Below are 21854 nucleotides of genomic sequence, written 5' to 3' on the forward strand. Positions count from 1 at the left end.
ACCAAAACACACCCTGGGGGGATATTCCCATGTACTGAATGTCAAGACATCAAATCAGAAAACAAACAAACAAACAAACAAACCAAAACAAAACAAAAAAAACAAACCATAAGACAGTGAAGGACAATTCATGAAGCTGAAACGCCAAGAGAAGGAACAATATTAAATTGAAAATTAGAGACAAAGGGACTGTGACAGCCTGAGATTCCCATTTCACTTTCAGGCAGGCTGGAACTCAGAGCAGGTACTTCACTGTGGGATCCAGGAGGAGGGAAATTTAACAATGCTATATATATATATGTATTTAAACCAAGTTCAAGTGGAGATGTACTTCTCAAATGCAACAGGTCTGTATCTTCCAAAAGCATTTCAGAGTTTCTTAGTTCTTATAGGAAAAGATTAGACTTCAGACTATTTCAAAGCAATTAAAAAAAGATCTGAGCCTTTTATTTAAAATATATCACACAATGTAAAACAGAATATATTTATACAGTGTCCTCAGCAAGAGCCTCCTGGAGTGTTGTAAAACCCACACCCACGTAATAGAGAGCTTACACTATCAGAGACTTTTACAGAGCTCTCCGAGGCAGTATTCACAGAATCATAACCTACAGAAGGAAAAGACTTATTAGATCATCCAGTCCTCTCCCTGCTGACAGAACTGCTCCCTACAGTGTACTTCCTCACATTTGTTGCTAACAATCAGGCTCTTGCTACTCTCCTTGGAAAGCCATTCCACAGCCAAATATAACTCATGCTATCACTACCATTATTACTTATTTATGGGCCACAGTATAATCTAAAGGGCCTTGATCAGGATCAGGGGGACCAAATCTAGTACCACTTGTAAGAGCACTCCCCTCTTCAAAAGAACACAGAGTCAAAAGAGGTAAGCCAAAGCCCAGTGAGAAACATATAACATACCATTAAGGAGATGAGGATAGTATAGGAAGTGCCACAAATGTTCCATGAATTTTTGCTTCAGAGTTTGGTGGGAGGGAAAGGTATGTGTAATGAATAAGAATATCTTTCTGTTAGTCACCTAGAGAAAAACAAAGAGGACTTTCTTCCTCCAAACTTCACCTACTAGTTACGGCTAAAAATCTGGCCTGGTACTGAGAAATCCTTCTTTTTTTGATGCAAATACACCTTAAGTACTTAAAAATGTTACATTTTTTCATTCTGCTCCAGTCTCAACATTTATCTGAGCCACACGTATTTTAAAATTCTCTCATAAATCATTTCTCCAGCACTGCAACAGATTTTGCCACTCTCCTTCCATCTTTGACAATTTTTTCCAGTAAGCAATCACCCAGAAATAAGCACCATACCCCCTAGAGGGGCACAGAAATAGAGAGGACATCAGCTTCCTCCAACACTCACACAATGCTTGTCTGTGCACATTCAGCCCTTCTGCTACTGCTTCCTTGCTCCACAGGTCCCACCCTTACCTGTAGATCTTGCAGAGCAGTGAATTCAATGCCTCGTTTTCTGGGGTTACTAATGATTATCATCAAATCGTGTAGAAAGCAGCATCAGACATTACAGCCCTTGCACAGGGGAATTCAGAGAGAAGCAGCAGAATTGAGTAACAGTATCACACATGTGCTGAAATGTGCTGTGCTTGGCAGTGTTCTGGGACGAGCCTCCCTCCCCAGCACGGCAAACAGTACTTAAAGAGCTAAAGAGGACTTGGACTTGAAAGAGGCTGAGGACTCTGGTTGGCCACTGGCCGTTTGTAGACCAAGCTGTGCCAGTGCTCTAAAGAACACCAGATCTAGCAACAGTATCTCAAAACCCTAGTGCCCTAAGGCAGAACTGATAAAGAGATTTTTTTTTTTCCCCCCTAGTTTTCACCCTGGCTTCACCTGTGACAGCATCCAAGCAGCTGTAATTACTGAAACAAGAGTTATTACTGCTCTCATTCCTCCTTGCTACACAAGCAGGACATTTTCATTTACCTGCTCGTCAGAGACCAACACCTGCTTTCCTCACTTTTCCACACTGCTATCTCAATGCTCTCAATCCAGTTATCCTACCTCTTTGTTGCTGGAAACTCAGCCTTCGTTATTTCTCCACTGGACTCAGACCCTGGTGCCCTGTTACCAGGCAGCTAGATACAATTCAAAGTGCTGCTTCACTGTTTTAGTCTCTATGAGTTTTTAGTAGCTAAATATTAACTAACTAACTAACTAACTAAAGACAAAGAATTAGAAACACCACAGATCATTTCTTTTAAGGCTGCAGGCTGCAGCTGAATTGGCATAGCTGAGGTTGTAATAATTCTGGAAGGGGGAGGGTGAACGATGACATGAGTGCTGGAAAGTAAAGAAACCTTTTAAATCAGATCTGCCAGTGACAGAAGAATAATTTAGAATGAAGTTTTTGTACAAAAGAGAGAAATTACAGAACCAGGTAACTACCACAGAGTTTAACAACTGCCTTCTGCAATCACTCTGTTTGCACTGTCCTTCCCTCCCTTCCCATACAGCCACTTCTGTGTCATCAAGTCTGAAAGCTATTCAGATCAGAAAATGAACCTTGGTGTATGTACAACACCTGGGGCCCTGATTCTGCTATGGTATTACATAACAACTTTGCACATCAGAGCACACTTAGCTTTTATTCCTTTTAAGCACTCTGTCATCACAGCACATCTTCAGCAAGATCTTCACTCTTTATTGTTCTGGGCCAAAACTAAGCTGTCATCATCTTTGCTGCCATTCTTCATCCCCCTACATCTCCTGCCTTAACAGCTTTTCAATTTTTTACTTAGAAGTTTGTCCCCAAGCATTCTTCCCCTCAAAGCAAACTCTAATTCAATGAATCATCTTCAAAACTGTGCCTTTTTCTTTTATAATGTACTAAAGCCCCTGACAAAGGGTTGCATATGTAAGTCGCAGAACAATCCTGCACCTCCTCTCTGCCAGCCTCAGTGCTGCTCCTCAGTTTTGATTTCTTTTCCACTTTTCATCTCTTCTTCCTAGCACACTTTCAGCAAAGCTGGGACTACCTCACCCTAGAACTCTGTGAGTATTAAATATTTAATACAATACACAACAATTTTAGGGGGCATGGCTTAGGGGAAAAAGAACCCCACCACATACAGCTTGCGAAGTCTATCGCCATTTACATGGATTAGCAACCTGTCTTTTTTACAAGCTCAGTCTAAATTCCCAGCCACCAGAAAATAAATCAACTTTTTGCTTCAGCTGTACAAACATTGGGAGATCTGCATAGTTTTAGGTCAAGTGTTTATACCCTTTTTATGATTCCAAAGTTTTTTACCTTGTCATTTAGTTACTGAACTGTGAGCTTTCACTGACTTTCTAACCATTGCGGAAAGAACTGCGAGTAGCTGTGCAAGATTTAAAACCTCACTGAGCAGAGGAGCAAAATCAGACTGCAGTAATTTTAAGTATATACTGGGGTGCAATTGTGACCCCATGGAAGCCAATGGATGTTCTGCTACCATTTCACTGGGGTTAGCTGTCTTCCCTGCCATTTCTTGTGCTGGAGTGACTAAGTATTGCAAGCTCTCTATTTTACACCCTGGAAATAAGATGGTGCAGAATGCTTGGAAATAGTTTATCCTAACATTTTATTTTCCTTTTTTTCCCCCCTATCCTGGTAAAATATTTTTACATACAGTCAATTTATGTACCTAAACAGCAATTGTTCTTGTGGTTCTGCATGATCTTTCCTCTCCTACTTGTCAGCTTAATTTCTTCTGCTGTGGCATGGAGTGTGTAATAGCAAATCCAGCACTCAAATTCTTCTGTTTCTTAATTATCTCTGCCCTGTCAGCTATATCAGTGAAAACAAGTTGGCATTAGACAATTCAGATACAAGTAAACATCAGGTTGTGATAATATAGTGTCCTGCATTACTGTCATTATGGAAAAAGCTGTTTCAGGGAGGCTTAAAAGATTAAATAAGCCCAGCACTTCTAAATGGCCAAAAACCAAAGGATATCTAAATTATTCTTCAATATCTTAATCATCCGGGAGAATCATGACCTTATATAATGGCCATTTTAAATGAAAGGTTTGCTGCTTTGCACGGTTACCACTTCCTTTCTAATTGTGAATTTAAGTATAATTTAGGGTGGCTGTATGCCAACTTGATTAGAAAAATTTAGACAGTAACTCTGGTTGAAAGAAGGGGGGAAAAAGCAGTTAGATTTCTTTAAGTAATAGAAAATCACTCACCAAGTTGTACTTTAAAACAAAACACTAGAGCTTTAACTTGACAAACTGACTTGAATTAAACCACAGAAAAAAGTGCTTGCACTGTAAATCTTACAGGGCAGAAGTGATGGTAGGTTATCATTCTGTTTATTAGCATGCACTTTGGAGAGTTGAGGGCAAGTATGGATATGCATTCATTCCATTTTATGCTGCACATTACTGAAAACACATTCCTCATAAATAATTCATAAATGCATTGTCTGAAATTTCAGATTCCAAAAATACAACACCGTTTTCAACTTTATGCTTGCTTGGTCTTCAAAACAGAAGCAGACAATTGGATGGATGGACTTCAGAAACCTGATAAGAACCCATCAGTCAGAATTACACTCCAGAGGTAAATGCAAACATCTCCCAGCCTCTGATCCCTGTAAGCAAGGCCATGATGACAGACCCTCTGCTTGTGCTCGCAGTTCCTTGGTAGGGAACAGATAGAAAAAGAGAAAGGGCAGTAACCACATAGTGAGGTGTGGTGGAGAGCTAATAAGTTGAAATCGGATAGAAATCCAGAGTAATTTAAATTTAAGGTATATTAACAGTAAAAATACAAAGACTGAATATAGCTTGTCTTGCAGGAAGCCCATTTTTCAGACCAGACTGCACTAAAAACTTGAGCTCTGCTTGTCCTCAGCTTTTTACTGGTATCACTTTGTTTATGACATAGTAACTGGCATCATCTTTATGCCAGCTATGCTAGCATGAGAGAGGTGAATAGGTTCTTGCACTTCATCTAAAGTCTAATTCCTGCAGAGAGCAGAGTGATCACAACACACAAAAGAATCTGAAGTATGCTTCACAGGCTAGAGTGCTTAGGGTTTATAAACACTCTGATTTCTGTACCTTGCTGACATCATATATGTAGCTTATACTCAGTTGTTTTTTTTCTCTTCGTACCATGTTCAGAAGCCTGACATCAGATAGTAACTACCTTTCAGCCAGATTTGCATCCACTTGCTCTGTACTACTCACCTCCTAGTTAGAGGCACACACAATTTCGGGTACCTTACCTAGAGAAACCATTGGTGTCTAGCTCCTAACAGAATGAAAGCCCACGATCTCCCTATGCACCAGCTCTTTATATGAACTCATTCCCTCCAATTTGCCTGAGAACAAACATTGCAACTGAGCTCAAATACTTGGCATCCCAACACACTGACTGCTTGGGTGCAGACCATATGTGAAAAAACAATGCTCTCATAAAAATTGAATTCCCATACCCAACTGCTGTAAAACTTCCCACTCAGTGCTCCAGTGTGGAAAAACTGGGACTATCTGTCACTCAGTTCATTTCCAGGTGTGCTCAACTCTCTGGGGTAGTATTTAAATCAGCTGAGATTTCATACATCAAAGATGAGGATACATAATTCAAGAGGAGCCACTGAGATAAAACAGTAGCTGTAAAAAATACTGCGTGTTGGTGGTGCCTGATTTAGCATGTCAGAGAGGGGCCACTGCTGGCAAGGAGCCACATGCCACCGGCACTGGAGCGGGTTGCGTGGCAGAGCAGGCATAGCTGCTGTAAGCTTCACAGGGACACAGCCACCGAGCAGGTCTGGCACTGTGCAAGTACGGGGTTGCAAGGCACCCTACAGAAAAAAAACAGCAGTAAGGCATGGAGCACGAGGTGCTCAGGCCCGGTGTCCCTTGGCTATAGTCATCACACAGTAACAATCCCTTTCAAAAACTTTACACAGGCGGTAGGTGTCCCACTGAGATAAATTACCTACTTTCAGCTGCTGAACAGATGGGCAGGGAAGTGAAATTTTAGTTTGTTCATTCCCATCAGTAACTAGCAAAGATGATCTCGGCTGCTGCAGGATTACTTTTTGATAACCACACACCTGCGAACAGTCCACCATTCTGTTAGAAACTATGTAAGGTCAATAGCACACTACAAAATAAGGCAGAGCACTTAACAGCTCAAGAAACTGATGCTAGGTCTCTCATTCCCATATTTTTCAGAATATACTCTAGACTGAGAGATGCCAGAAAGCGTACAGAGAGGGACCTCAACAGGCAGGAGAAATGGGCTCAGAAACATCTCACAGCATGCAACAACAGGAAATGCCAGGTTCTGTACTTGGGGAGGAATAACCTCAGACACCAGCACATGGCAGGTTTGACTGGCTGGAAGGCAGCTTTGCAGAGAAGGACCTGAATACCTGTTGTCCTGATACACAAAAACTCCTCAATAGAAGATAGCAAAGGCCAAAACTGCTGGAAGGTCGAGGGAGTTGATCCTTTTTCTCAACTCAGCACCAGTGGGACACAGTTGGAGTGCTGTGCCCTGTACTGGACTCTCCAGTATGAGAGCCATGGACCCACTGAGGATGATTAAGGCTTTGATGTATCTGACACAAAAGTAAAATGTGAGAAAGCTGGGACTGTTCAGACTGTCCAGCTGAGAAACCTGGAGCAAATGCAGCTCAGGGTGATGTCACCAATGGTATAGATACTTGATATGGCAAAGAAGGGAGCTAGAGCCAGGCTCTTGTTGGAGTGCCCAGTGAAAGGACAAGAGGTAATGGGCACAAATTGGAACACAGGAAATTCCATTCAAATGGGGTAAAGAAGTTTTCTTGCTATGTAGGTGGTTGAATATTGGCACAGACTGCCCAGAGATGTTGTTCATCAACACAGACCAAAAGGGCAAAGACTGACTACCAAGGACTTGATGCTGAGCTACCACGCATGCAGTGCAGGCATGATACAAACATGGAAGCTTAAAATACCAATCAATGCCTGCAAACCAGGAATCTCCATAAACAAATCCAAACATTACCCAAGGACTTCTGCCCAGAAAAGTTAGCAACTCATTAAAATCAGGATTATGGGAAATCTGATGATATGTTTGAATGAGGCTTTTCCCTCCCTTTCCCATGTACTTCTCCAAGTCACTTGCAACTATTCACAGGCAAATTTATCGCAGTGTAGCCCAAACTCCTTACATATTCTTTTTCTTTTTTAGTAAGATGGTCACAGCCACACTGTAAAAAACTTAACAAAAACAGTTTTAGTATCTTCCCTTTAAGCTTGCAAATATTTTCTTGGCAGAACTCCTGAGCTAACTTTAAGGCAAGATCTCTCAAAGGAAACAGAATTTTAAAAAAACTAAAAAAAGAAATAACACGACAAAATGAATGTGACCCAGGGACTTACCCTTCTATGCAACAACACGATCAGAGTGCACAGAGACAGTGAAGTCCACAGGGCGTGAAATTAAAATTTTCACACAGATACAATGAAGTAATGATACAATGTTACAACCTTGGCACAAAAATCTTCTGGTTTGAGTAAAGTCAATGTCATGATGTTACGGTTTGTGCACTGGTAGAAAGGGTCTGCTGCTAAAAAGTTTGTAACGAAACAGAAAAGGCAAAAGCAAGAAAATGGTACAGCTAATTACAATAGACCTGTGCATTCTAGTGATCCAAACATCCCTTAAGATGCTCATGACAGTCGAATCTGGCTGTCAGTGCAGGCTGAGTTAAGAAAACACACTTACCTTTCATGTCTAGAAATCTAGATGCTGAGAGGCCATTAGGAGATAAGAAAAAGATTGGAAAGGAAGGGGGAGGGAGACAACAACTCTCTTATGAGGTCAGTTTGTTGCCTACAAACGAGGCAGATATACAGGTTCAAAATTCCAAGCATATGGATAAGAACAGGGATGCACAGAGCAATTAACAGAGTCAAGCAGAAGCTGAGATGAGCAGCAGCTGGAGCACTGTTTAAGTCCTTCTAGGAATTGCTTCACCTCCTACACTAAAAAGAAAAGGCAGTGCTGGAAGAACACTGGCTCCTCAGCAAGGACAAGGTCATTGGAGCAAGAGAGGAGCTTGAAAAATTCTGGGCAGAACCAGGCACAGGGGTACAGACACTTTAGAAGACCATGCCACATCAGAGTGGCACCTGCAAAGCAAGCAACCTTCGTACTGCAGACACACCAACACAGTCCCACAGGGAATCATCTGATACTCTCTGCAGGGAGCAGGAAGCATTTCATTTCCGAGAATATGGAAAAGTTTCTCAAAAATCATACAGTTGCTTGTACATTAGGATGTTTCACAGAGACCCAACAGACTGACAGACATGAATGTATTCTATACAATACATTTACAGGCCTGAGCTCTGTGGGGGAAGAATGGGAATTCAGTAATACTGCTCATCTCAAACCACAATTTTGTGATCACAGGCACAGAAGCTAATGCATCTAAGAACAACTGGCAATTATTTCCAGTAACCCTCTGGAAATGTAACAGAAAAAGTCAGTCTAAGTGCAAAGGTCATTCCTTACAAGACAAGTTTCTCATGCTACTGATCCAAGACGGTACACACAGAGAAACATACAGCCAAATGTGACTTAATAAAAACTTCAAGTCTTCAGCTTATTAATATTTTAAATTTTTTTCCTCATTTCATTCCAGTGATTTCATTAAGTAAGACTTCTTCATCTTTATTATAAAATAATCAGAACTGAAATGTTTCAATAAACCCAATTTCTGTTTTAAGTAGTAAAAGATGATTCAATGCAGATGAAGCAAAAACGAAAGTTAAAAGTACAATGGCAGTAGAGGCTTTCAGAATATACTTTAAAAGCTGTTAAATACATAAATTATATATTAGAACTCTAGAATATCTTTGATAGTTTTTACATTAAAAAAAAAAAAGAACTGTATCAACATTTTTTTCCAGAAAATAATAGAATAGTTTGGGTCAGAAGGGACTTTTAAACATCATCCAGTCCAATTCCCTGTAATAAGCAGGGACATCTTAAACTAGGTAATTTTCACTATGTTCTCCAGCAGTGCAGTTCTCCAGGAACAAAGCAAAATACTTCAAAACTTACAGGTGGGAAGAAATAAAGGTGAAAAACAATACTTAAGTCACCACCATTAAAACAGAGGGAGCTAACTTCGTACAGGGCAGATACAATATTACTCTCAGTAAAAGGTTTAGATTTCCATCATATTTCCAAATGATTTCCCTACCAACACACTCCAACTAAAAGAAAGAATTCATTTTCTCCCCCCTCAGAGGTCTATAAACTAAGTACCATCCCAAAAACAACACAAAACAGATAAAAATTAACGTACATGACCCCAAACTACTGGGGAGCTTGAAACATGCTGCATGGAGAAATTTAAATATAACCAGTATGTACAGCTAAATAAATGGTGAAAAAACAGCAACATACTGTTTTCCTTCATGATTATCTAAATGTTGATGACATAGCTTCAGTGCTCCAGTCACAGCCCATCACAAAGCCAAACTTAACAACGATCAGTAGCATGCATTTTTGAAAAGGAAATGTGGCCTAGGAAGATAAAAAAGTCACACCTACAGTAGAAACTGATGCATTCAGCTTGAATAAAGATTTGTAAACAGAGACTACAATATCACTCTCTGATTCCTTCAATTCTGTATCAGAAAGCTAAAGGCATGTTACCTGATTCAGGGTTCCCCAAAGTAACACCAACAAAATAAAAACATATTCAGTTCAGTAGTTCAAAGTTCAATTTTCTTTACACTGAAACACCACCATTATTTTCCCTAAACAAATGTGGAAGATATACTGGCTCTTTCATTACCTTACCCAGGAAAAATCAGGGTCCAAATCTTCCGTTATGATGTCCCATTGAACTCAGGACAGATACGTAACATGGTAAGATTAAGCCACAAGCCCAGATACTGGGTTTTTCGTAATGAGAAATATCTTAACAAGGCATTATCTTACCAAGGATGATAAGAGACAAGTTACTTAAAAATAGCTATTTAAAAATCATTATTATAATCCATATATTAAGAATGACTTTAAAAGCCGTATAAATTAGAGGAAATTACAATAACAATCCTGAAAAATGTGGAGTTTAGAAACACAATAATGATAAAAGGTAAGGACACAAGCTTACTTCTGGTTTCTGTCTTCATTTACATTGTCTGAATAAGCCATTTCACAGCTCTGTCTGATGCCCACCAGTTTTTCCAGTAGACAAGATAATAAAGAATTGTTCCCTACCCATTTTCTGCAGGTCACTTTTAATTTTATAAAATTCTAATAGTATCCTAAATGTAGCCACCTCTTTTCCAAGCTGAAGAGTCCTAGTTAAAAATCTCTCTCACATCTGGGAGCAATCCATTGCACTCCCCAGATATGACAACCAACACACAGCAACCACTATTGAGCAAAAATTTGCTACAGTAGTCTTTCACTTCAGAATTGAAAACAATATAAAAATGAGAAAGGTTTTTAAAAACCATAGTCATACTAGGGCTCCAAAAATGGAGAGTCAACATATGGAAAAAGACTTCAGAAGGATGAAAAGAAACCTTACCAGTTTAAATGAAACAGTAGACTGTCAACCAGTCAGGTCTAAATAAAGAAAATGGAACAAACTGCTAGCTCAAGGAAAGGAAAAAAATACCACAAACTCACAACCAAAAACCCCACAAAATCAAACCCCAGAAAGAATTCCAGCCAAAGACTAAGGGTTATTCTGCTGAAAGCATTAGGTCCAATAACAAATTCCAGTTTTAAGAATATAAAATACAGGAAGTTTAAGTTAAAGCTAGAAGAAATGAAGTTACAAAAGGAACAGGATGATAAAGCCACAGGAGAAAAACTCAATGAGATGAACATACATTTACCATGTGGGAACTTAAAAAAAGTTTCTGTAGCTACAGAGGACACAGTGGAAGACCTGTTTGTATCTGATATGTTCTGCAAATAAATTACAGAACAAAACAACACGAATGAACAATAATGAATAACTGGGAGCAGCTGGTATTCACTCAAACTTCTGAAGGAGCTCAGGTATGAAACAGCTGAACTATTAACTGTAGCATGAAACTAAATGCCTAAAACTGCTTCAGTTCTGGGAAAATGCAGGATTTTTTTTTTTTTTAAGCGATCTGGAAAGATGTAGAAATCTACAAATGAAGAGGTCTAATGAACAAGCAGATTGATAGAAATTATAGTAAGGAATTAATAAACTCGATATATTGATAGAGACTAAATACAAAGTCTTCATTCACTGGGGACCTCTACAAGATTCATAAGATTACTACGCATCTAAAAAAGGAAAGTAAAGTTTATATAGTCTGTCTGGAGTTCCGAAAGTCCTCCAGCAAAATCTATTATCAAAGACTTAAATCTGACATAAACTAAGAGAAAAAAATCCATTAATGGATAGATAACTGGCTAAAACTCGGGAAATTAAGAGAAAACATTAAAATTGGTCTGCTATAAAGAGGCCAGAGAGGTCATCAGTGGAGCTCACAGAAATCTGTGAGGGCCTGAACTCTTTAATGCATTCACAAGTGGCCTAGAGAAAGGACAAATAAGGAAGAGATATTTGCTGACAATACTACCCTGTACATGGTTGTTCAAAGAAGAGCTGAATGTCTTTATTGAGGCAGAAAACAAGAATATGACAAAGGCTTAAAAAAGTACATTAGAAACTGGAAATGGGGCAAATCAGACACTATAAAGCAAGCGCTGGTATAAGTGCTTAAGTGACAGAGAGGCAAGGATTTATTTTTGAAGCAGGAAACTCATCAGCTGGAAATAACTGATGAAATACCTGAGAAGACAGAGTCGTGTCTGCCTGCTGAGACCATTTCCTGGTGCACAGCACATCTGAGAGGCAGGGATGGGACAGGACTGGTGCAAGGCCCTGCTCAGACGAAAAATCACTGCAGTACCACAGTCACTGGTGTTCGAGTTACAGGGCGTCACCAGGTCACAAGAGTTCAAAACAGAACTCTCCAAAGCAGCCACGATTCTTATTGAAAATGTTACCACATCACAAGCTCATGTCCTGCTGAAAGAGATGCTGCATGCTCACAATCAGGCATATACACACCCTGTCCCAGAGTGGAGGGCTTTACAGCTTTGATGCCTAAGTCCTTCAATTCATAATGCAAGCATTAAAAGTATATTAATAATCAGGGCACTGACCATGCAGCACATAGGTTAACCCTGCATTTGCCTCCAACCCATAATGAAAATATGAATGACAAACAACTTATTTTTAGTTCCACATATACAGCTACAAGAGGGATAAGGTGCCAGGGTGTGTTACTCCAGGCTTTTTTTACAACTCACAGGATAACAGGTATCATCAAAAGGATATTTAGCTGGCTCTAAAATAAATAGTGAGGGTAGCTAGCTCAGTTGTCTCAAGATAAGCAAGAGAAATTCCACCCTAACTCTATCATCACAGTTAAACATCATTACTGCATGAACCAGCCAAGCACAAAGATGTGCCATGGCAAGATCCTACCCTAAGGAGTTTACAGCCTGAAAGGAACCCAGGAAAGTGAAGGAGAGAAGAAAAAGGGAATTTATTAAGCATAAGCAGTATGGTGGTAAGATGGCAGAGACATCTTTTGGGATAAAGGCTTCTTAAAGTAAGATGCAATTATCCTGCATATATTATTCATTAATTCCCTCGATCTCAAAAAAACCCCAAACCTCCAAAAAACAAACGGAAATGCCTCAGAAAGATGAGAAGAGAAATTACAGTACTAGGAACAGAACAGTTGCTTAGAGAACCATGGAGACAGGAATAAAGACTGGTATTACCTTGCCAAGTTCTCTAGAAATTGCCATCACAGTAATTGTAAGAAAGTTTTTAAAAGTACAGGGCAGAACACTCAAGGTATCAGTGCAGGAAAAAGATTTTTTTTTTTTTTTTTTTTTTTTTTTTTTTTTCTTGACGAGGAAGTAGAGGAAAATGCAGAGGAATGTGAAAATACTTTGCGGCTGTTTCCATTGCTGTGATTACAAATGCAAACAGGAATCACATCCAATGAAACAACATTCTCTTAAGATTTGACATGGTATTTCAGAACCTGCAAATGCACATGGGGAAAAAATATAAAAAACAGTAATTAAAATAACAATGAAAATGATGCAAAGAGTTAAGTCAGTTTCTGTACTCTATTTTCCTTTGCTTATTATTACTTTCAAACTACAATCAAGTTATTGTCATACCACTGAATGATGGAAACCTTGCCAACTACTTCAAAACTGACACGTTTTCTGTTGCACTGAGCATTCCCAGAAGACATTTCCCCTCATTTTAATACAAAATCCTGTCAGATCCATGGAACTGAAAAAAAGAATGTAAAGGATATGTAGCTGTAATAGACCTCCCCCAACTAGTCGAGTCTGGAATAAAAGACGATCAAAAAAGACTCAAAGATCCAGCGCTAGATTAATGCAAATATCTGCTTGTTTGCAAGTGTACTTTTTGATTAAACTGGCATACATCAAGTACAATTAGAAGTGTTATTTATAACTAAGAAATACATAATTCTGCATTTTAATGAGGGTGACAATTACAGCCACCAGTTGGTAATTAACATTAATCCTTTTGCACTGCAAATCAGAATTTCCCAATATGATTTTCATTGTCAGCAATGGACACACCAAAACTGTTATTGCAAAGTAGCTATTAGGTAGGCTGCCTTGACAAAAATAGATGCCCTGTTACACACAGTAAAGAACGAAGCCAATGATGTGGTAAATTTGATAACCTCAGATGTAAATACAGAATGTCACTTCAAAATTTACTTGATGTCTACAACACAAAATACAACCAAGGCGTATCATTTTCATGGCCAAACCCAATTCCAAGTTTCCCAAGAGCCAGGCTTCACAGGTGAAATCTGATTTCAACACAAGCTTAAAATCTCCCGTTGTTAAATTCAGCTTAGATCCCAGCCCTGGGTTCACATCTGCATTTTCCTCCAAGACTTCAAAGCTTTTAGTGGTGTAAGAGACGGTCCGAAGATCCCTCATCTGCCTCACGACCATTGTCAAGGACAGAGACTGAAACCCCTAAAAGGGACTTTAAAATCTCAACACAGGAGTTCTGGCCTGGCTGAGGTGGGATGTTGACCAAGTGCTGCCTGCAGGTGTGTTCAATGGAAAAACCCAGCACCCATATCAGAACATCAGAACCTGAGCAGAAACAATGGGCAAGTCACGGTGAAGTGACCGCGCCAGCTGACTTGTACTGGTTGACACTGTACCTGCTGACGACCGACTTGTTCTGAGTTCTCTAAATGAACACACTGCAATGCTTTCCCCCACCAGTTTGGCCAACTGCCTGTCACTTCGGAGAGGACTATAAAGACCCCTGAGTTAACCACAGATTTTGTGATCACCCCACTGGAGAAACTCACATCTATAGGCATCTTCTAAAGCCTCGAGGACTCGACCCTCCATGTTGGTAGCTATAATCCCCTTCCCCTCTTTTTCTGTCTTTCTTACTATTCTCTTTTCTCTCCCCACTATCGCATTTGTTGGCACTAAATAAAGGTGCATTTGTGATTGAGTAAACTGAGTTTGTCCCCTGCTGTGTCTTTTGAGCTCTGAGATCCCTAAAACGAACCATCACGAACCCCGCTTGTGTGAGCGGATCGTGACAAGTGGTTGTAACCGAACAGAGCAGATGAGGTATGTTTGCTCAGTTGGTATCAGTTTCTACAGCAAAACTCTGAAGCAACTACTAAAGACAGGAATCACTACTGAAGGACCTGCGACTGTAGCAAAATCTTATTGCAAATTCTTTCTTTAAGCAGGTTACCAATAAAATTTTGGTTCTCAAACTCATTGAATTTTATATCTCAATCTTCTCATATTACTTTAACATATTTCTATTCCTTGAGTTAAAGTTTCTCTGAAAATAAGTTCCATGTCTATAATCAATGTTGAACTTATTAAACACTTCCTTCCTGATATCTGTAATCTTCAAAGAGATTATTTTGATTTGCTGTGTATGTCTTTCCAAAAGAGAAGGTATTTCTATTTTAGCCTCTCAGCTGTTGTCTTTTCAGAGAGAAGCAATAGAAAACTCTTTTCATACTGATTTTTAACAGGAAAAGAGACCTAGCCCAAATCCTATCTAAGGCAAAAGATCACAATGCAGCCAGTAAATGAAGCCTCTAGAAGAGTGCTGAGGTGTTCACTACCTGGGTCAGGCAACTGGAGGGGGATCAGTGTCAGATAAAAGTAAATGAGCAGGTAGAAAAGGAGAACTGTTAGCAGTAAGCCAAGAAACCTACAATGCACTTCTTACAGAGAGCTGTAAAATTCACATTTATTTTGTAAGTATGATATAGATGGGTTATTTCTACATACAGAGGTGCCCAACTAAAATCAAGATAAGTGATATTAATGTCCTATGGTCAGTATTATTGAACCTCGAAAGCAATAAAGTATGAGTCGATAAATATTACATTTGCAACATAGTTAACATTCTTCTACTGTCTCTGGCACTTATTACACATTGTAACCGCAAGTCTACAATACATTATTCATATTTGGGTGTCACTGAGTGATGGATTGCTGTAAGAGAGGCTGTCCTTTAAATAAATCAACAAATAAAAATGCAAATGTTAACATTTTCAGCCACAACTTTTTCCATCTTGAATGGGGAATGAAAATTTCACATTATATCGACAGCCAGCAGAGAGAACAATTAACAACCTACACTGTGAATAAGAGAGATTAATTTGCCAATGTCTGGTTTTATCACTTGCATATGGAACTACACTGGACTTTTTGCACTGCTGGCTTTCTCAGGGAATAGGCAAACTTGTGTCTCCTACCACATTCAGAAACTAACTCACCACCCTACTCCCAATACACTTTTAATCTCTTTAAATGTTCCCAAGTTAAATCTGGAATGAAACTTTCTGCTCCTTTTGAATCTTGAGTGGTGTCTGATTCTGAGGGCAAAAAAAAAATTATTTCGTTGGCACTGCTTGCTTAGACTCTACTGTATAAAGAACTCCAGAAATCGTCTTAAGTTGATATCCATATTTAAGCATCCAAAATGCAAAGATGTGAAAATCAACTACCATATAAGTAAGACAAAAGCTTGAATCTCATCACTGTCATATTTCCTAACACTCAGCGCAACAGATCTACTTTAGACTATTCCAGTGTGCATTATTAAGAATACAATTCTGCACATTTTATTTTACATCAGATATTAATTTGCTTAAAAGTCCCCAAGTACACATTCACCTGAGATGTGCTGAGCAATTGGGTAAATAGTTCTGTTTTTAAAATGTCCCTAAACACAAATTTACACAATACAATCTGTTTATAGGAACTCCAACAGGCCACTGTAGTCTAACAGCTCAAATACAGCATTCATATTGCAAGAACTTCTAAATCACTTCTTTAATTAGCTACAAAAAACTTCACTCCGAGACAATGCATTCAGCAAGTATGAAAGCTCTGATCTGAAACTGCAACCAAAAACCACAGACTTAATGCTGAAATCCCAGACTATCACGTAGTCCTTAATTTACCTAACTGTTCTTGAATTTGCTTTTCCAAAGTGAAAAACACTACAGGTGAATTATCTGCTTCCGTGGTGAGCAGAACAAACTTTGCCTGTGTCTTTCTAAGTGCTTAAATCTGCAGTGTTATAGGACTTACTGTGCCAAACTCAACACTACGCGGGGAAAACCTCACAATTGCAACAGGGCTGTAATCAAATTAAATGATATTTCAGAATGCACAGTTTATAACTTACTTTTTTTTTTTTACTCCCCGGAAATAGCTGAATACTTAAATTTAGAGCAGTTTCACTTCTGTATGCAAGACAACATTTGTTTTGCTGAAATCAGTACCTGAGTATAGCTAAGGTAAGATCTAGCTTATGTAAAAACTTCATTACAAAATGAAGTTTACTGGTATCAATATAGCAGTACTTCCCCTGTACAGCTCCCCTCCAGTTCAGCAGAAACACAGACCCTCTCTTCCAGGCAAACACCAGTTATGAAAAAATTTACCTAGTCACCAAAAATTTAACATTTAACACAAGCTTTAGGAATAAACCCACTCTTCGAAATTTGCCCAATCCCAATCTTGCTTGTGAAATTTTTTCCCAAATATATTTGCTTTGGTCTAGATAAATAAGCACATGGAGTAGAAGAGCTTTCCAGACCTGCTGTGAACATAATTTCAGGGGCCTCAGGCAGGTGGTGGACACTTGGCTTAAGAACACTGGAGAACCAAAACTGCAATGTTTCGCCATGTTCTGGAAGGGAGCAACAGGCATGCACAGAAGCCTGGCAGGCCAACAAATTCACTATGAGCTCAGCTCCAGATGCCAGATAAGGAGATGCTGGGGTTTTCTTTTTCTTTCAGAGGTATCACTGAAATCCCCTAGTGCACACTCATTTTGCAAGTCTGGACCTTCTGCAGGTCCAGCACTAACGCTCTCAAGATTTACATCTACCTTCTAGGAATACTTATTTCTTGTTCATTACATGATTCATTCTGGGACAGAGAAGAAAGTAGGACTGCAGCAATTCTTTCTCAAGCAGGAGGTAGCTGCAAAACACTGAAGCCTCCAGTTGAGTCCTGCCAAGGCAGGCTATCATGCCAACACATCTTCTACCTGCCATGCCTGCTTACCCAGCCACCCCTTCCCAGAAGTTGTGCTAGCACCCTGATGCCTCTCGCTGCCAGGGAGCTTCTGTCACTTTCCAACACCTTCTCTCTGGCAGACTTTGCATTGCTACTGCTGCTGGGTGCCAGGGCTTGTGCTAGTTAAAGCTGGCACAAACATGAGTTGAATTTAGTCCTATAAATTTAAATAGACAAAAGCAATTAGGTTTACATGTACTGCTGAATAAATAAATTTGCTCTTAGGCTAGGGCTTTGTGTTGCAAGTTTCAGATCTGTGCCAACTGTTGTGGTTAAGCTGTTAACCTCCCCAAATCACAGTTCATAATGAACGTGCTGACAAACCCTAACTTTAGTGGCACAAAAGCAGCAATAATTCTCAATATTGATTAATTTAGTTAGTTAAACCTGCAGTCTAAGCTTATAACCATTCAGAGATAAATTGAGACTGACCTGCTGCCCAAGCAGGTTTTTTGATAAAGGATAGAATTAGCTTTAGGTCTCCCCAGAAATACTTGTCCATTTACCATTTTCAATTAGAGAAGGCCAGGAGTAAGAGAAAGTACAACATGGCTGCTTAACCTAGTCAGTAATACCTACAGCACCAATGGTGAGAAAGAGAGGGAGGAAGCACGGGAGAAAGTGCCCAGAAATACAGGATTTTTCATTAACTGGTAAAATAATACTTTAAAGATGACGGCTAATCGGACTCCTTTTACTGATCACTTTACCTGGTATGATTTCTAACAGCATATTTCAACAAATATTTTACTCCCCTCTGTGCAAAAGAATAGACCATCAATCCTCTTGAATAAATTTTCTTTTTCTGAGCAGTTTTCATATGATGTGCATAATAATATCTACTCCTCAGTGCTTGAATGGAATCTCAACCTAACACTACTATTAGACAGTATCAAGCAGTATCTTTACACACACTTTATCCATTATGTCTGCATTGGACAGGTAACCATTGCTTCTAAGATGTTCAGGCTATCTTTTGGCTTCTGTTAGTTTAAGCATACAGCTACTTGTGGGGAACATCCCAATCTAACTCAGTTCTTAAATCCTCCAAGAATTATCACCCTTCCATCAGAAGAAAAAAGTGTTTCCATAACAAGTAAGTACAAATTTGTCAATATTGATAGTGGTTTTTCACCAATTATATATTACAAGTTCTCTCAGAAGATAGAAATAAACTGCCAGCTGCTGCCAAGAATACAGGGATGACATCAAGCATACATTTTCCAAGTCCACTGGGCCAAGAGAAGATTAAATCTGATTTTAGCCCTTTCATCCTCCAAGAAACATTTAACTCTTCTCATGAACAGGTGCACATACCTGTTATGCCACTGCACTGCTATCTAACTAGTGGTGTAAAATACTGCAACTTTGTATTTCAACCTGCTTGTATTTTGTTGCTTAACTAAAGATTTTATTACGAGAAAATGTGGTATATGATAAAGAAAGCAGGGATTGTATGCTGTTCTTCTAGGCATTTACCACTAGAAATGTAATCCTGCCCAAAGAACGCAAGTCGTTTTCACACTTGTAAGTGTAACAACAATGCTGCTTTCAGTTTTTCCACTGGAACAGAAGTCATAATGCTGCTTTACCAGTGCATTTAGTGCTGACATATAGTATAATCAGGAATTGCTGACTTAATGTGATTTTGTTGCTTGTCATTAAACATAAAACAACTCTCATACACAACATTTTTAAAGAAGTGCCATTTGATGAAAATGGGGGTGGGGAGGAGGCAGGCAAATAGCAAGTGATTAAAATCTTCAAGCGAATGTAAAACCTAATGGGGTTAACACTGTCCATTAAAACTATTTACAAAGGTATTTAATGTGTCAGGACTTGGAACATAAAATACTTCTGTTCAAAATCTAAGTAAAATTAAAATGTTAGAACTTGGCATATTCTTAGTTTTTTATTCTAACATGCAACTTAAGGCTTACTATAAATGTCAAAAGGATATGGCAGGTTTTGGTTTGTATTATTCAGCTTGTGCTAATATGAAACATCATAGAAATCCAGTCACTTCCCTGCATCTAAGAGAATTTCATGGCTGTATTTGCGGAATCTTAAACCAGAGATCAGTCAGCAGCTTACCACGAAGGGTCATGCTGAATCGGTGATATGGCTGTGGTTGCAAGCACTTTGCTGCTGCCCATCAACCCAGGCGATATGGCTGCATCCTTCCTAGGTCCTGAAGTTGTCCCTGTGGAATGAAGGGAACACAAACCAGGCATAAAAAGCTAGACATTATGGAATAGATGTTTCTCAATTCTGCCTTATTACAGAACATTGGGTTGAAAACTGAAACAGTTTTCGAGTGAGAAATATACACAGAGAAATGACAGAGAGGTCATTAGTCAACAGTAATGTGCACAGCATCCTTTTCAGGAGCACGCAGAATTGAATCTGTAGAATAAGACACACTCTACAGCGTCTGTCTTACTGCCCAGAGTTTGACACACTTGCACGGTTATTATTCCTCAAGTAGCCCACAGGATTCACCTTGTTTCACAGACGCAGTTCCCATGATGTGCTTTAAGATGTTAATTCTCCAAGTGTAAAATCACTACAACAGTATTTTCCATACAACAGTTTAAATAAAACAGAATCAAGAGTCCATTCCTTCCCACCTCCATATAACTCTTGAATTACAAAATAATCTAGGTTTAAAGGTGAAGTTTGGAGGTCATGTAGTTCAATCCTCCATTCAAACAGCATCAACAGGTTTCAGACACTTGTCATAATAGGCACTGAATGTCTCCACTCATAGAACCTCTCTGTGAAACTCCTTTGGTTCCACTTTTTGACCAGCCTCATAGTCAAAAATGTTTCCTGTATGGCTAATCAGAATATTCTGAGTTGTGACTTTCCCCTCTTGTCTCTTGAGTGGCTGATGATGACTTCCAAGAAGTCTCATTCCCTCTTCTCTACACCCTCTCCTAAGGTAGCTGAAGCAAGAAGGAAGATCCATACTGTGTCATTTCTTCTTCAGGCTGAAAGAACACAGCTTTCTCAGCCTCTTGTTTCAGCCCCATGGCTGTCCTGGCTGCCTCTGCCAGACTTCCTACAGTTTGTCAGTGTTGTCCGCGCCCTGTGGAGTCCCAGACTGGACACAGCATTTATGGACACAGTCTCACTAAGCTAACTCTGGGGGAAGTGCCATTTCACCGCTCTGATGACCACAGTTGTATGATTATGGCCCTGGTAAGAGGTCCAGGTACTCTATCACACAGGCACATCACTGACTCATTGCTGTTCAGCAGGACACCCCACTTTTTTCTGGTGAAACTGTATTCAGGATTGTCCTGCTACATGAGATCAGTTCAACCCAGTTGAAGGATCATGGCATTTCCCTTTGCTGAACCTAAAAAGGGTTCCATCAAATCATTTTCCCAATCTGCTAATATCCCTTGAATACTGTGCCCTGTTCTCCAGCACACTGACTGCTTCCCCAAGCCTGCAAACTTGCCAAAGGTGCATCCTGTCCCACTGCCCAGGCTGTTGATGGTAAGCAGCTAACCACTATGAACTGGCTGCCAGCTGGACCACAGACAACCCTTGAAGGCTGGTGGTCCAGCCAAGTTTTCACTTGCTCACCTGAGAACTGAGTTTCATTGATCAGATTTAGTAAGACAAATAGCATACAGGTAAATAAGAGGTAAAGGGCAAAAGGAAAATTAGGAGCTATCTTATCTACCACACAAAACCCTGTGAATTTGGACTTTTTTAATCTAGCCTAATTAATTGTGTGCAACTAACATCACTTAACTAGAGTCAATATAGGGAAAATTAAACATATCAGCAAAAATTGAAGTCAAAATAGTGTTTAGGCCCTTATGTAACCCTGTGATGACCAAATATTCCTCAGCTCTGTGAACAAAAGCATCATCATCTATCAACGATGATGCAACGCCAAGTTGCAATTCCAGCTGCAGTGTGAAATGTACAGATGTCCAAGGAATTATTTAAAACAATCCATTGATCTCAGATTTATACAAATATACACAATTCAGTAAACCTGTATGTTTTAAGATGCATTTTAGGAAGACTAACAAAAAAAAATGTTATCACTCTGATACAATGAACTGTGTTTCAACACTAGGCAGTGAAAAAATCTTTCCAAAGAAAGAGTTAATTATCAGTGA

The 21854-nt window shown here is 39.4% G+C and overlaps 1 protein-coding gene across 1 annotated transcript in view; it reads right to left on the bottom strand.

Annotated features, from left to right (window-relative positions):
• The window catches only part of KIAA1328 (KIAA1328 ortholog), a 176254-nt gene that overhangs the window by 12695 nt on the left and 141705 nt on the right, over window positions 1-21854 (bottom strand). Inside the window, 1 exon segment of the mRNA XM_066180895.1 lies at window positions 19804-19912. Coding sequence (XP_066036992.1) covers window positions 19804-19912 — 109 coding nt within the window.

This window comes from Chamaea fasciata, unplaced genomic scaffold (assembly GCF_029207755.1).
Source record: "Chamaea fasciata isolate MVZ Bird 193981 ecotype frontalis unplaced genomic scaffold, bChaFas1.0.hap1 SCAF_4, whole genome shotgun sequence".
NCBI classification, from domain to species: Eukaryota; Metazoa; Chordata; class Aves; order Passeriformes; family Sylviidae; genus Chamaea; species Chamaea fasciata.